At 40.3% G+C, this 16,976-nt stretch overlaps 1 protein-coding gene across 13 annotated transcripts in view; it reads left to right on the forward strand.

Annotated features, from left to right (window-relative positions):
* The window catches only part of LOC131425318 (uncharacterized), a 348,726-nt gene that overhangs the window by 318,113 nt on the left and 13,637 nt on the right, over positions 1–16,976 (forward strand). For 6 of the 13 annotated variants that reach the window (XM_058587112.1, XM_058587118.1, XM_058587117.1 and 3 more), the window contains 9 exons: positions 6,474–6,589; positions 6,821–7,048; positions 7,446–8,144; positions 8,210–8,562; positions 8,685–9,022; positions 9,134–9,563; positions 9,901–10,319; positions 10,424–10,482; positions 10,591–10,911. In XM_058587112.1, coding sequence (XP_058443095.1) covers positions 6,474–6,589; positions 6,821–7,048; positions 7,446–8,144; positions 8,210–8,562; positions 8,685–9,022; positions 9,134–9,563; positions 9,901–10,319; positions 10,424–10,482; positions 10,591–10,911 — 2,963 coding nt within the window. Of the gene's footprint in view, positions 1–6,473; positions 6,590–6,820; positions 7,049–7,445; positions 8,145–8,209; positions 8,563–8,684; positions 9,023–9,133; positions 9,683–9,900; positions 10,320–10,423; positions 10,483–10,590; positions 10,912–16,976 lie in introns of those variants that run through there. The other 7 variants (XM_058587116.1, XM_058587119.1, XM_058587122.1 and 4 more) reach the window with 5 other exon arrangements.

The following is a 16,976-nucleotide window of genomic DNA, read 5'->3' on the forward strand; positions in this document are numbered from 1 at the left end:
TTTTTGGACTCTTGCATGTTCCCAGCTGCCTCACGAGTCTTCTTGAAGACCCTCTTCACGATTGCCCAGTAACGTTCGATGGGTCGAAGCTGAGGGCAATTTGGTGGAGTGATATTTTTCTCAACGAAATTTATACCCTTTTCCGCAAGCCAATTGAGAGTGGTTTTGGCATAGTGAACCGACGCTAAAACCGGTAAAAACAGTGGAGATGTAGTATGCTTCTTATATAAATGCAGCAATCTCTTCTGAAGACACTCAGATCGATAGATTTCTGCATTTATAGTTCCGGTAGTGTAGAAAATGGTTGACTTCAAACCACAGGAACATATTGCTTGCCATATCAGTACCTTTCGACCGAATTTATTCGCTTGAATCGACCTGTACGCATCGCTCACATCCTCCCCAACGACGACAGTAAAGTATTGGGGACCTGGAAGGGTTTTTGAGTCCTCCTTTACATAAGTCTCATCGTCCATCAAAATGCATGCACCCGGACACTGCAAAAGGCGCGAATACAATTTCCGGGCCCTTGTTGCAGCTCGCTTCTTCTGTTCTATACATTAGTTCGAGATTTTCTGCTTCTTCTAGGTCTTCAGGTGATTTCGCCTCTTGATACGCTGGATCATTCCGACACTCATTCTTGCTTTTTTGCCTAATCACGTTATGACATTGATTTGTTCTTCATGATTATAGACACCACTTTCTGGTCCAGTTTCGGGTTGGAAGAAGTTGGGTTTTCTGCCTCTTCCTGGTAGCTCATCCATAGAATAGTGTTCATCAAACTTACTAATGATGGTTTTAACACTGGCATGATGAATTCCAAACCGCTTCGCCAATTTACGCATAGTAATACCCTTCTCACTGAGCCATGTGTCCAGAACCTTAATTTTCACTTCCTTTTCAATACGCGACATTTTGAAAACGCAGAATTTCAACCGCGCAAACAAGTAAACAAACGAAAGCTGACGTCCAAACACATAGCATACTGTGATCTGAGCATAAAAAACCCTCACAAATACATACATACAACACAAATGTATGTGGATAGCTTATTTTCGATACACTCCTTTGTGGAATTTGACCTTCTGTTTCAACAGACTTCGCAGCCGATTCAGAGTGTACAGAACCATTGCATGGCTGGTGCTACGATTCTACTGACACTACGAATCCTTCCAGGTCGGGGCTCAAACATACGACAACTGGTTTTTAAGACTAAGGACTCAGAACTAAACGAACGGCATATTTTCTTCTCATAAGATACGGAGCTATTATCCTTCGGTCACCTTGAAATCTTGCTCGGGTATATTTTTTTAATTCTACACACCCAGTGAGTGTGATACTTCTTATGGATTAACTACTGAGTTTAATATCTGCTATGATTCTTTCTAGTAGTGTGGGGCAATTGATGTTATCATTCAGTAAGTCGAAAATGAAGAGATGCGCGTCTGTTTTCAGAGTAGGTTTTCTGGTGACAAAAACTCCATCATTACCAACCGAGCCCTAATACTCACTTGAGCTCTCTAAGAGACAGAACCGTGTTCCGCTGCAGTTTGCCGTCCAGCAATCATCAGTGTTCAACTTCGTTTCCGTATTGCCGCAATGTCACTGTGTACACTAAAACCCAGTTTTCGTGTAGTGTTCCAGCCGCAATCTGTGTCGAAGTGGTGACATGCAAATCGAACGTCGTTCGGGTCACTTCTAGGCAACCAAGGCAGGGAGGGGATGCCTTGAGACCAAACCAGAGCAGGTAGCTTAAAGCTGCCGTGGTCTCACAGAAACTGTGTTAGGCCAAAGCTTACTTCGTCATGGAATCTTTCAAACCAGCTTGAAACTCTCGGTATGAGGCGATGAGTCCATCTGCGTTCCGTTTAACAATCCCACTCCCGTTACTAACAGGCTAGAGATGCTCCTAGGAGTTTCTACGGGTGTTCCTATCTCCGCACCCTTCGCAGCACTTCGCGTCTTTCTTAGTGACCAAACCAATGGACATTATACTTGTGATTACGGAGACTTCGGTATGGTCTGATTACTCAGATGCACATCAGCATATGCGTGCTCACCAGATTACTAAACGCCATGGCTTAGACCGAGCCACCCTACCTTAAAATCGATACTGTGCCAGTAACCTGTGTTTACCGAAGAAAACCCTCGAGCTGTTTCTTATCATGCACGGAAGCTCTCCGATCGCCGCCGAAGCGCGTCTACAGGTGTATTCGATGTCGCTACTGAAGTTATATTCATTGTCGATCATCAATCCAATTGGTTTCAGTATTCTTCTGGATGTAATCTCGCAATTACCGATGTTGATCAACATCTCTTGCACCGACTTACGATTGTTGACTATGATCATCTCCACATTATGATGCGAAATCAATTCTCCACTAAGCAAATCGAGTGCGCTCAGTTCTCAGTTCATTTTTTTCGATGGACTCGGCATTCACCGTTAGAGCGAGGTTGTATGAAAACTCAACTAGCTTGACTTCAGCCACATTACTCCGTCAAACATTATGTTTCATTGCAGTAGACACAGAATCAGCCTCGGCAACTTTGGTGGGGAAAAGCACTTTTTTCCCCTCCAAAAGATTTATTGGAATGGTAATACCCTCTCAATATTTTGGCAACTGGATATTTGTAAATTTGCTAGAAATATCTTATGATATAACCCTTTTTTTCTGTTATCCCCGTAGTACAATGTGACATGTGCTATACTTTATCACTTTCGAATATTGGTTATTACTGGAATAATAAGAAAAATGTTTGTGACAGTATCACAACATTCGGAAGAGAAACTAAACTTGCTTGCTTTTTGTTTGCTTTAACCTCCCTTCATAAAAATGTTTTATATATTGCAAAGTTTAATGATCTGTTGTAAGAATTTTTGATGCCCCCCAAAAACTTCATGGAACTTGCCGCCCTGCACAGAATGGATCCTCGTAGAACTCCAGCCGTAATGAATGCGCTTCGTGTGCCCTTATCTGTCTCGTATACTAGTTCTCTGTTTTAGAAGTGACTCTGCGAGAACTTGTACAGGTCGTTTTGTTTACTTTGATAGCAGGGCCGTAGCTAGAGCCTCTTGGGGACCCCTCTCCATCGGGTACTCTGAGGAACCGTCCCACCTGCCCTATGCTAGCTACGGCCCTATTTGATAGCCTTGTTCAGTATAAGCTTCGCCGCTTTGATTAATTCTATACATTCTGTTATTAAGATGAACCATAACATTACCAGAAAATTCGCTCTCAGCAAAAGTTCAGTACAGTTCTTTCAATTGAAATGATAAATGTATAAATCTCATCAATTAATTGTATTCCATAAAGTACGTTAAGTTCTTTAAGAATTACGTCGAAATTGATTCTTGAAGTTTACTGTTTACCATTTACACAAAATTCTCAGTGCAATGCCGAAGAAAATACAAAGCGAGAAAATTGTTGATGAAATTTTATGCGAGTAAGAGTGAGGTCTACTGTCAATTTTTTTCTTCAGCGGTATCGCTTCGAAAGCAAAGATATTTGTATTTGATATTATCAGAATTCGTTGATTGAAAGTCGAGTTCGAGTAATCGACAAAATAACATGGCGATTCTACTAATACAACAGTAGAGTACAATAACCCTACTTTAGTTGCCACGTAACACATGGATCAATAAGTCCCGAGACTAACAATGGAAACAACATTTTTTTTGCAATTTTTTTTTTATTCATCAACATAATCACCTTTTAGGGTGATACAATGGTTCCAACTTTTTTCCAATTTTTCAATACCATGTTTATAAAAAAATTTATCTTTCGCTTCAAAATAAGCTTCAGTTTCAGCAATGACCTCCTCATTTGAGCCAAATCTTTTTCCCTGGAGCATTTTTTTAAGATCAGCAAAGAGCCAGTAGTCACTGGGGGCTAAATCTGGCGAGTATGGGGGTGGGGAAGCAGATCAAAGCCCAATTCGTCCAATTTCGCCATTGTTTTCATCGACTTGTGGCAGGGTGACTCGTTGCTGTTTTTGTTCCATCGAAAGCAATCGCGGCACCCACTTGGGAAAAACCTTTTTCATGCTCAATTTTTCATGAAGGATAGTAAATACACTTCCATATGATATCTGTGTCATCTCAGCAATCTCACGGAGCTTCACTTTACGATCTTTCATTATAATTTTTGTCACTTCACTCACATTTTCCGGTGTAACGGCTTCCACAGGTCTACCCGAGCGTTCCGCGTCATTTGTGTCGGTACGACCACGTTTAAACTCGGCGAACCACCGATAAATCGTTGCTTTTGATGGACAAGAGTCCGGATAACATTTTTCAATCCATTGTTTCACTTGCACGGTGTTTTTACCCATTAAAAAACAATGTTTTATCAAAATACGAAACTCGTTTTTTTCCATTTTTTAAACAAACTACAAAACGACTTTACTCCAACCTCGATAACTCAGCTGTTTCTCGGATCGGATCGGATCGACTTAAAATTTTGACCCGTTTCAAGTAAAGGTTAGTACTCTAGAAAGACGTGGTTACTAGTTTACTACGAGCGCCATCTCTGCTTTATTCTCGGGACTTATTGATCCATGTGTTATGCAAATCTTCTAAGTAACACTATATGAAAGCGGTCATTATTGCTCGTCAAGGTGTAATAAAGTATGTAAACTGGCAGTAAAAGGTTTTGCTCTTCGTTTCACACACACTAACAAACCATTTTAGTGCAATTTCAAAAGCCTATTGAAAAAAATTTGTATGTTTTTCTGAGCCTTAGAGTTCTGGGAAAAAATTAAAAGCTGTACATTAGAGTGGGACAAAATGTTGATTTTAGCTCCACTAAACTTTTCGTGTTCCTTTTGGGTCCCGTAAGCAACAGGCATAATTTTAGCTCTATCGGAGAAACTATATTTTTGCGCCCGAGGTTAAAAGTTTGTATGGGATTTAGTATGGAGAAATTCACTTTTTATAAAAAAAAAATCGGCTAGAAATCAACCTATGAACTCTAAAAATCAGTGCGTATGTCATTTTTGTAGGAAATTTAACGAGGAAGAAAAACTTCGAAGATTTCAAAACAACTCGACATTTGTAAAAAAAAGTTATCAAAGGAAAACCGACACAAGGTCCGAATGATGGCTCATTCCTTAATATATCTAGCACCACTGCTAGTGGTAGTAATATGATTTTGCTTTCTTTTATTGTGCTATAACGGTTGATCTGAGTTGTTTGATGTCTTGACGATAGAATGAAAAGTCTTTTTAAGTGACAAACTAGCAGCAGTGATGCTAGATGTATTAAGGAATAAGCTATTGTTCGGACTTTGTATCGGTTTTCCTTTAATATCTTTTTCTACAAATGTCGGATTGTTTTGCGGTCTTACCAGGTTTTTCTCCTCGATAAATTTCCTACAAAAATTATACATGCACTGATTTTTAGAGTTTATAGGTTGATTTTTTTTGTCAGAAGTAAATTTCTCCATACTAAATCCCATACAAACTTTAAACCTCGGCCGCTAAAATATAGTTTCTCAGATCAAGCTCAAATTTTGTATTGTGCTTATGGGACCCAAAAGGAACAGGAAAAGTTTGGTGGAGCGAGAAAATAAACCTTTTCATCTTTTTGTCATACAACGTTATCCCACCTTACTGTACATCTTTTTTACCATATATTTTTAAAATTTCTTCTCGGGACATACACAACCGCTACTTTCTGATTCATAGAACGATAACCGTTTATAAATCGTGGTGTTCGTCACATATGTCAACGCATCGCCTACATTTAGCTGTCATGTGCAATCCCTAACATTGAATCCTTTGATAAATAGTCCATTCGTACATTCCATTCATGTTATTTCCACGTAAAATTGGTAGATACTTCCCCACACAAACACTGCATTGAAAAAGAAAACAAACGACTGTAAAGTAGCAGAAAAAGTTCCAACAGAAAAGGCTACCAATACCGAAATTGAATTCTCAATACAGAAAGCAAGAGAACTGTAACTTTGTAAATTCAATTGTCTGTACAAACACATAATCAAGCGTGGCTGCTGGTAGGCACTACTCACCATACCTTTCATTTAACATTCAACACGTATTGTTTTGTAAACTAATTAATTGTAGGTTTGATTGTTTGCAAACATTTATTCAAATCGTATAGCGTTAGAATAATTTTTTGTAGCAATTGTAGCAACGAAACCAGCATACATACATCGATAAGTTAAGTGACTGCCTAGTTCCGCATTTCTGTTTAGAATATCACACTAAATAGGACGCGACACTTATAATTTTTAGCTATAATCTACCGAAATAGAACGAAACCTACTGTAACACCCCATGAATTCACCACTTTCGTAGATTGCAATACTCACTGCGGTAGCGGCATGCTTCGAACTTTAGTTTGTTAGTTCACTTTTTAACAGTTATCGTATTATTTTCTTATTTCGTACATACGTAATCATCTGAACGCAAATAGATTCGATTATTACTAATAATTGCTTGGACATTTACAGGCACTCCGTCACCCCGAAAAAAACGAAACAATTCCACTCCGACGAAGAAAAATGTGAACGAAAAGAAACAGATATTGCAGCAGTTGGTATCGCCGGCGCCAAATTCTGCCACCAAGGTGAGTATAAGCGATTATTTTTCTCACTGACGCCACTGTCAACTGTACAGAACAGTTCTAGTGGCGGTGAAAATAAAATTTTCCTCAGCTTTCGAATAAATTGCTTTCCATTAATATAATCGCATATTCACAGCAGCTTAGAATAAATTAAATGATCTTGTACATAGCAGTGATAGTTCTGCAATTGATTAGATTTTAGCCACGAAGTTACACTTTCCCTCCTTCTGATAGCAGGTAAGCCTGGGCGAACTAATTCAGTTATCCGAGAACCGACTCAAGGTGAATCATACCGAGTCGGAGTCGGATATAAAGGAAACGACATTTTCCGAACATTCGCTGTCCGTTTCGTCGATAGTGCGCCAGATATCCGATCCAAAGCTGGAGAAAAAGGTCACCTTCGCTCGTCTGCTCAGTAAGGTCTCGGCCGAAATAAGCAGCGGGTCCGATGATCTCGCCAATGTAAGTACCTTTGTCCTGATTTCTGTGGTTTGATTCTTATTTGATTCTTCTGAAAATTGATGCGCTTTAGTAATTATTTTCTAGAAAGATTTTATGTTGTTACTCTTCGAATCAAAAAATGGTGTTTTGAATCAATCAATACTATCGCATTTCGTTGAAGTATGTTTATGGACAGTTTGAATCCCAACCTCAACTAAGTCTAAGTTTGTTTTAGCTCATTTCTATCGCTAGATTGGCGTTTGTTTCGTGCTCGTTTTCGTTTCTGTTTGATTTACCCAATCTGTGTCGTTTTGCCAATATGAATCATTAAGAATACACCACAAAGTGAAAAGCAGAAACGGAAACAGAAATAACGAAAGCAAAAAAAAAACTTTTTTTTTTCTTCGCCAAAAAAAAGGGAACGAAACATTGTAGCGCTTTGAGTCTTCCTACTGAAGTTACGCATCGTGCGAACTCGGTTCCACAGTCGCCATGCACAAATGAAATTCGTTCGCCACACAGCACTTCCTCAAATCAAGGAAGTGACTCGCTGTCCAGCTCCGAGCTTGCTTTGCATGATTTTGGTTTGCGGGGCCATCGACGGGCACGGGCCAAAGTGTCTAGTGCCGATTCGATTCTGGCTATGTTTAAAAACTTTGCCACATCGAGTGCCGGTATAAATCTGCCCTCGTCTATCGTAATCTCGCCATCATCAACTCCAACGGCATCCAGTCCACAAGATGATGTGGCCGGCGACGACGATTCATCAACGTCGTCCGTGCACACTCCGGTCAGCTTTTCTAGCGGTGCACCGGACTCACCCATATTTTACCGTCAGAGTACAATCGAAGTACCTGTACTCGATGCACTTAGCGCTCACAAAACGTCGACACCGTCGACTGCCGCCACGCAGCTGCATCCACCTACCATACTGTTGGAGATACCATCCAATGGAATCAATAACAAGTGCCTGTCTCCAATTAGAGAAATGCCAACACCGATTCCGTCACCAGCATTAACACCGATCATGCCGCGACCTCACCGTATTCGATCTCCTCAGAACATGTATGATGAGTCGATGTCCGTGACGTTTAGTGGTAACTATTCCGGATACAATGTAAGTTTCACGACGATTGCAAAACTGAGCCACCTAACGATCCCATTCTCTCTTCTATCTCACAGAACTCCAAACCTGACCAAGTCACGATCGAAATCAACCACCCCGATTCCGATACCGACTCCCCTACCCCGATGAATATGTCCTCCCAAAGTGATTCCGCGAGTTCGAACAGTTCCAGTAAAAGTCGCAAGAATTCGCCTAACATTTCCATTTCGATCGATGTTCAACCCCCAACTCCGAAACGGGAGAAACCAGAACGCCCGCGAGATTTAGTGATTCCAGAACTGATCATTCAGCAGCCAAGCCCAACGAAAGAACGCTCGTCAGTGGTCATTTTCCCTGGTTCACCTCCTCCTCAACGTGCCAGCATTGGGGAAACCAGCTTTTATTTTCCGAACAAACAACAACAAAAAAGGTGCGATCAAGCTCTCAAGACTTTCTTGATTTATGGTGTCAATCGTATGTGTGCGTTTGTGTTGTGTGTGCTCGATGTTGTAGCCCCCTTCCTACTCTAACGAAATGACCCCATTTTTGCAGATTACTCAAGCAGTGGGAAAAACCCGGGTCCCTCGATCTCCCATTTGAGCCGCCGATGATAACGGTTACCTCGAATATGAATGAGGTCGAGTCAGATGCTGACTGTATGTCACCGGCTGCCACAGGTAAACCGCACCTTGCCAACAGATTAGGAGTGACCGGTAGTTCCGTAGGAATGTGCTATCTTAGTCCGTTTTCGATGTGTACTCGTGGTGAACGTGCACCGTCCGAAAGTAATCTAAGCTCGTCCGGCTATTCTAGTATGGCTAGTCCTGGTCCCAGTAGATGCGGATCTAGTAATCCACTTTGTCCCAGTGAGATGGAGGATCCCGGTGCAGGTGAGACTTCCTCATTACCCTCCGCACAGCTTAGACCGCCTTAGTTTAAATACCATTTCCTTTCTTTTCCCTCCTTGCCATAATTTATGCTGATCAATCATCTTCTCAAAGGTCCTGCAGGAACGAGCTATCATGGGTTGAACTCTATGCTAGGCTCAAATCGAGGTCGGCAGACGTCGATTCTCAAGAAGCACAACGAATCGGGTGGTAGTGGGACTGCTACTGGTGGCACAACTGACCGGCACGAATCATTCCGCCAAAGATCCGACTCAGAGACACTTTCCGATGATCCCTTACTGGAATCGAATGATGAGGGTATTGGAACAGATCATCTAGATGAGAAAATAGAAGATGGAGAAATCAGAAGTGCCAAAGAGCTCGAAAACTACATAGGCAAGGAGTTGATCGAGAATGGCCGTAGCATACTGAATCAGGAGGTTGTGTCTATGTCTCAGCTGCAGCTACCGTCGATTGTGATACAATCCGAGAGTGGGTTTGACAAGCTCTCACCGGTCTCCTCAAGATCCGAGAGTCCTCTGAGGTAACTGCCGGAACACACGAACTGTGCTTAATTGGTGGGTGCTCGAAGGTTGAACTTCTTGTATTAGTTAGTAGAGTCGTGTAACCAGATCTTACACAGAAATCAAACCCTATTATGTGGTAAATATGAGCTTCTTGTATATATTCCAGATAAAAGTTTGCACTCCACACAGATTCTTTCGCGCACCAACATTCTTCATCCTCTGCTTCCAAAAATGATGAGATTGAATGAGAAGTTCAACCATCCTGCTATGAATCACCCAATTTTGATAATTCTTCTATTAAATGCTGCGCTGTGTACTAGTTATACTCTACCCACAAATTCTTCCGTTTTCTAGCGATCGAACCGCAAGCATGGAACGGTTCTCTCCTCTTTTCTACGGCAAAAAAGATCAGCAACTACCGTTTACCGACTCAGATGGACTTTATGACTTTCCCTCGTCTGACGGTAAAGGTAGTTCTACAACTAATCACCGCAAGAGTACCGGCCGGAGAAGAGAACGCCGTAGCTCGCGATCTGGAAATTCTCTTTCCCCCTCTAAATCAACATCAGTGTTGCTGGAAATACCAGGCAAGGAAAGGGTTCTCAATCAAGTAAACAGTCCTAACTCTCACACTGGACCGAAACAGTCGAGTGCCACACCGACTCGGAAGAGTCCTAAAAGACGCCCACTTTACCGACATCCAGTTGCGAGTAGCTCATCATCAACGGAATCTTTAACATCGACTCGCGAATACGCACAGCGATCTAGCAAAGGTAAAGCACCAGTTTACCTTCTTCTGACAGATTCACGCTCATTTTCCATACTCATTCATTGTACAAACATATTTTGTCCACTCCTAATAAACACCGTCCTTCAGCTGTGGCCACGTACACCAAAGAAACCACTCTGTTCGATTCTGGCGATGACACCGGCGAGGTATGTTTATCGATAAATAACAAACACAAGCAACAGCAACAGACAGCTGATTTTCTTTCTTTTCTCTCGCTAATTCATATCCCTTCACACAAACATTTCCATAATTAGTCCCAAGACAAATCCCTTCCATCTACATCGCCATCATTATCAACAACCACGACAACATCAGCAACTAAGAATTCCAAGCAGCCGGAGGAACCGCCAAGGTTTGCATGTGCAGACTCTGACATCTTCCAACGTCTACTAAGTTACAAATTGAATCGACTGACATCGTTGAACAATTCTTCGGCAGTCGCGACGAAACGTTCAGCTAGCAAACAATCGTCGTCCTTCGGTAGCTATTCATATACTCGAATCGCTCAATTTGACAACGACATCGACCGCGAGGATGACGTCGACGACGAAGCTGATCAAATCTTCTTCCGAAAGGTTCCGTTTCCGTTTTTCGTTCATCCGATCTTGCTCGCTTTGCCCACCATAGATAATGCTGAATTCCCTCTTATGTTAGAACGATAGGATCCGGGAAGTTGTGTACTGTCCTAGCTGAATCCATATGCAAAATCACAAAACAAAAATCAAAGAACTAGAGAAATTTGAAAATTGGATTAAAAAATCTCTTGTTTGTTACTGCACTGTTTGCGATGTTCATCGAATCGGCAGGTGATGACAGCAGAATTGATGAGCAACGCAATCAATTATAGTTCGTTATCTTAGAATGTAGTTGTTGGAAACTATAGCTATTAGATGTAGATTATCTACTTGAACATTAGAATGATGTACAAATGTTACAACCAGCATCGGCTACGTTGCACATGTTCGTCTTGTGGGTGTAACTGTTCGTTAATAGTTGGTTTGTTTTCCGTGTTGAAGTTAATATGATATAATATAACACTAGAACTTAGTAGAAAGTAAATGAGCTTGCTGATTCAAGCCTCTCAACTCATTCATTTATTTGGCGAACATTCATCTAACGATCATCCATTAGCATTTGTTCTGTCCGTATTTAATGATGTTTGGTTACCTTGATGACACATTTCACTGGAAAAGATAGGAGTTTAAGTTCCACTTAACTCAAGTTTTACATTTTAAACTTCAAATAGCCCTCGTTAAAGCTATGTTGAAGCTACCAATTTCCTATCGATTATCCTAAACGTCATGCGTTAATAATTATCTTTTGTTTAATTCCAATCAGACTGTATTGTCGGTTTAAGACTTTTCCTATTATCGAATTAGCGAATATAGAACGAGTTTCAGGTGAGTAAAACGTGAGTTATTTCATAGTTCTGCACGAGTGCACAAAGTTCACAAAGTAAACGATAAAGTTTTTTGCTAAAAATTAACATAAACCAACCTCGTTGGAAGTGATGTAACTTTCATGCAAATGTTGGCCACGGTTCCGTTTTAGATGGCCCATGCGCAAGGTCCAATTTTGGCACACTCTCTTCAACATATCGGTCGGTATTTCATGAATAATGCCGCCGACCCATAATCCACACCAAACAGTGACTTATTTTGGATGCATTGATAGCTCTTGCTATGCTTCTGACTTGCTCTTCACTCCACAAGTGGCAATTTTGCTTGTTGACGTATCCATTCAACCAGAAATTAGCTTCATCGCTGAACACAATTTTTCGATAAATCAGTGGATCTACCTCCAGCTTTCCCAGTGCCCATGCATGATTATTTTTAGACCAAATGACGATTCATGACTAAATTATAGACCAAACTAAACACGTTTGACAATGACACAAGACACGATTCACACGTGACCAGTCAAAAAGGCGGGTGGGTAATGTCAGAGACATAACTGGATGTCGTGAATACGAAAAAAACTGGCACGCTCCCATCACTTTTCCGAATATCAGTTAGTTGATTGATTGTATGAATTGTGCAAGCTTTCCCCGTTTTCACTAATAGAGTTTGAAGCGATGCATCTACATTAAAGTACAGATTAGTTACATTAAACAGCTACTATTATTACAACTATATATTTCAAACTTGAAACAAATCCTTTTTAATTTGCCAATATAGGAGGCTAGGTACGACAAATTTGTAGTTTATTTTTATTGAAGCTATGAAGTTCGAAGATATCTGATTCTTCTCGAAATTTCAGTACGAGACAATTGCAATGGCCTGGTCTGAAACCCTGTTTCGCATGGCATATTTTCACACCACCCCATGCTAGTATATAGATGTGTTCAACATCATCACTTTCGCTTTCGCATTGCCGTTCGTAATTGAATGTGTTAGTGACGGTACAATTTATTTTAATTTCCATCTTGATGAAAATCTGCCTTTCTACCGGTTTTCGGTGCCATCGTGCTGACGGTGTCTCGTGCGTTCAGAGTAGCTGCTTTAACTTAAATGACGCTATTTCTCACATCACATTTCATTTTATACCTGCTACTACTGGCAGCGGTGTACGGACAGCCCCTTAGCTAAAATTCCTTTTCTGTTCGCAGAACGGGAAACAGTGAGACGATATAGAAGAGAGAGTTAGTAGAGCGGCAGCCAGTAATACTGAATCGGCTGTCGAGCAGTTAACAGCATCTTGTGGAATTTTTACGCAGAAACACGTACACAGGAGGAACAGTTAATGGCAAGGCAAAGTCCCGCTCAAACCGTGCTGGTCTGCAGTTCCCAGTTGGCAGAATCCATCGTCTGTTCCGGAAAGGAAACCTCGCCGAGCGTGTCGGTGCCAGTGATTGACTTGCCGAAGTGTCAAAATTCAAAATTCCTTTTCTTGTACGCAGAACGGGAAACAGTGAGACGACAGGTCCTCGATGTTGCTCTCGTGTGTCTTGTTTCAGGAACAGATGCTCAGCCAATGGTAGGAAAAATGAACCACTCAACTTTTATATAGATGCTCTTGTATAGATGCAGACATCTCGCTGGTGCTGTCATGGGTTAAATCAAACAGGTTTTTCAATAGTGTACTATTGACAAACTTCAATGTTGTTACAATACACGTTCAAGTTGAAAATTTTCGATTCTATTGGTAGGTTTTATAAATCCTTCTACAGATCACTGAGCTATGAGCTTTCAAAATAGAAGAAAAGCAAACACGCCTTATGAATTATCCTCTTTGACACCATTTATACCAAACATTTCAGAAAAGTTTAATTTTGAACTATTTGAGATTATGTCACACAACTGAAAATATTATCATAAAATTGTGATCATATTTCCGATGGCATGTTGCAAGAATTATGTTGATTTATTAGATACAACAGGAGATATTCACGATCAAAAACTTATCACTCTCTCAGAGGGTAAATTTTGAAAAAGCGCCCCATAGTAAAGTAAGTCGACAAAACTGTGTTGCTGGTATCTACTAGCAAAAAAAAACACCCTATAGGTCAGTTTGCAATGTCCAGTGACAATGAAACTGACTTTTTGAATATTTTGACTCAAATCTGGTAAAAATTCGTTTGAGGAATCGCATGTTTGCAAGTTTCACCAATAGATGGCATGCTTCGATAACTCCCAAGAACGTATTTTGTGTTTTATACCTTTCTGAAGTAGTAAAGCAGGTTTTGCTCCAACATTTGTTTTACAAGCTGTAGCCATTTCCAATAATACCAGAACGAACTGAAAGCATAGCAAAGTCTTGGTGTTGTATTCCTAAAAACAGCACTTGAAATGCTTCCCAAAAGAAGGAAACAGCATTTCAAATACTGAAATCATCGATTTGAATTTGAGCCATGACTATTAATCGGGTGCCATGCTCTTAACGATCAAATGAAAACCAAATTTCTTGGTGTTAGAAATTTTGTGTATTACGTACTTCATATTTGATACGGATATCATAGATCTACACCCCACAACACAGAAATGAAGATGATACAATATCTTGCACTTGCAATGGGTAGTGTGGATATCAATGGATACAATCAAAGTTAATTTTTAAGTGATGAAGGTGAAGGTTATAGCACAGAAAACAGATATACAGGCTCACATGTGAACTTTGTGTAAAATTTGCTCAATCTGCATGGCGAACACTTGCAGCTGTCATCACGATCGACACGAGGTGCCACCACGATTTGGGTGTCGCTTTCACATGAGACACAATTTTGGGTGCAACATGCGTGCAACAACGAAATACCATTAAAAATCATTCCCGTTCCACTCTATTCATTTTACTCAATTCAGGGATGATGGGGCAAGTATGCCATGTTAAGAATTTTGGTGTTTCTACAATAAATTAACGCTTGATTTTGATAATTGATACGTCTATGAAGTACTTTCAGGTGTACCCTCGATATCCCAAAAAATATTATTGATAGACAAAATAATTCGGCAATCAATACATTTGATTTTCGGAGGCTTGTTGAGCACCTCAATATTTCCACATAAGAATTTTTTTTACGGTTTTTGTTTCGCCGCTTCAAGTGACTGTGTACCATATTTAACCCTATAACTCCGGAACCGGAAGTCAGATCCGGATGAAATTCAGGAATTCCGTATCGAACCGTAAGACCTTTCATTTCAGTCTACACAGAAAGAAATAATGAAATTTACACGACATGTAAATCAATAGTAACGGGGATTAGACATGGGTTGAATCGAAATTTTGATTGAAAACTTTTATCGGTGCAAAACTAAATCGGATTGCATTGAATTTTCTATGAATATAACCGTATATTTCAATTAACGCTTAGTATGCGATTAAATTATATTGAAACCTACAGAATTGTAAAGTAACTTTATGTTTAATTACCTGCTCCAAATATGTGCATAAAAATAGATGTAAATTCTCAAAATATTTTTATCTGTGTAAGTGTGCAGAAATCGTTCAAACTATCGCTAAGAAAAGTGAGTGAGATCCATTTTGGAATATATGAGCACTATTTCCGGTGCTTCCGGAACCGGAAACCGGGAACCAGGATAGTCGTAATCGTTTTGTTTAGTTGCTTAGTAAACAAACCGATTACGGCTGGCTATCTGGATAATTGCTATCGATTTGTGTAATTTTAAGGCCAATTTAGAATTTATTTACGGTTTTTGTTTCGCCGCTATTGTACTGTGTATTGAACACACTTTACCCTATAACTCCGGAATCAGAAGTCGGATTCGGATGAAATTCAGGAATTCCATATGAGACCACGAGACCTTTCATTTGAATATAAGTTAGTCAAAATCGGCTCAGCCATCTCCGAGAAAACCTAGCGAGATTATTTGACACATACACACACATAAACATTACTCAGCTCGATGAACTAAGTCGAATGGTATATGACACTTGGCCATCCAGGTCAATTTTTACTAGTCGGGGTTTCAAGTGATTACATAATCTTTCTATATGAGAAAGACAAAAATAATAATAATAAAAGCACATTTGACTTGTGAGTTGTTTTGTTAAGTTAATCACTCATTCTTGTTTACGTATGCGATACGTTCGAAAGTATATCAAATTCGTATTAACGTTTACGTTCTAATCAATCACACTTTCAAACATGTTGCATGCATAAGTACAACGCCAATCCAACTTTAAACCAACAGATCTGGTGCATTTGATTTGTTTTTTCGCTATTACATAATGAATAAATTTCATACTCAAGATCAATTTTAATCAAATCGGTAAATACATTTTTTTTATTTCAATTATAGAGGTTCTAACCTGAAGGTCACTCGCCTCTTCGGGCCAGAAAAGCTTTCTAATCCTATGTTCGGGGTCGGGTATCGAACCCAGGTAGGCTGCGTGAAAGGCATCGACTAACCCATCACACTTTACCCGTGCCCCGTAAATAAAACTTTGAAATTGAACTTCGTGAAAATTAAAAAAAAAGTTTTGAAAATAGCAGTCCGATCTGCAGTATCTGCAAATAATATGTTACATTTTTCTAGCAATTTGGTCATGTTTTCGATAGTCTACTTTTTTATTATATTTATTAAAATCATGCATTCAATATAAAATAAAGCAAGTTTACCCATGGTATATTTTCCATAAAGTACCTTGAAATGAATGAGGATCCAGTAGTTGTTAAACTGGTCGCCAAAGGTACCGATGTTAGCAACATGACCTTTGTATCATTTAAAGTTGGCCTCGATCCTGCACTACAAGCTATCGCCTTGGAACCTTCAACTTGGCCCCAAGGAATCTATTTTCGCCAATTCGAGGAGAAATCATCCCAAAAATTTTGGAAACCAGCTGCTGTGGATCCATCTCCAACGCCTGTTTCAACGCAAGGAGGAATAGTTCAGCAGTGATGCAATGCAGTATACTGGGACGCGCCGTAGTTGATATTGTGGAAGCCCCTGACCCCCCTTCCCCAGTCGTGCCACCGCTGCCAGCGTTCATCAGCCGTCCTGGTCCTGCGGCTTCCAGATTATCAAGCGCTGATTTGTTTTATCCCGTGTCGCAGAATGACGAACAAGATGACGTTGGTATCTGGGTGTACTACCAGAATGTTCGGGGGTTGAGGACAAAAATCGACGAGATCTTTTTAACGACGAGTGACTGCAACTTTGATGTCATCTTTTTGACCGAGACC

Source organism: Malaya genurostris, chromosome 1, assembly GCF_030247185.1.
Source record: "Malaya genurostris strain Urasoe2022 chromosome 1, Malgen_1.1, whole genome shotgun sequence".
In the NCBI taxonomy this organism is placed as follows: domain Eukaryota; kingdom Metazoa; phylum Arthropoda; class Insecta; order Diptera; family Culicidae; genus Malaya; species Malaya genurostris.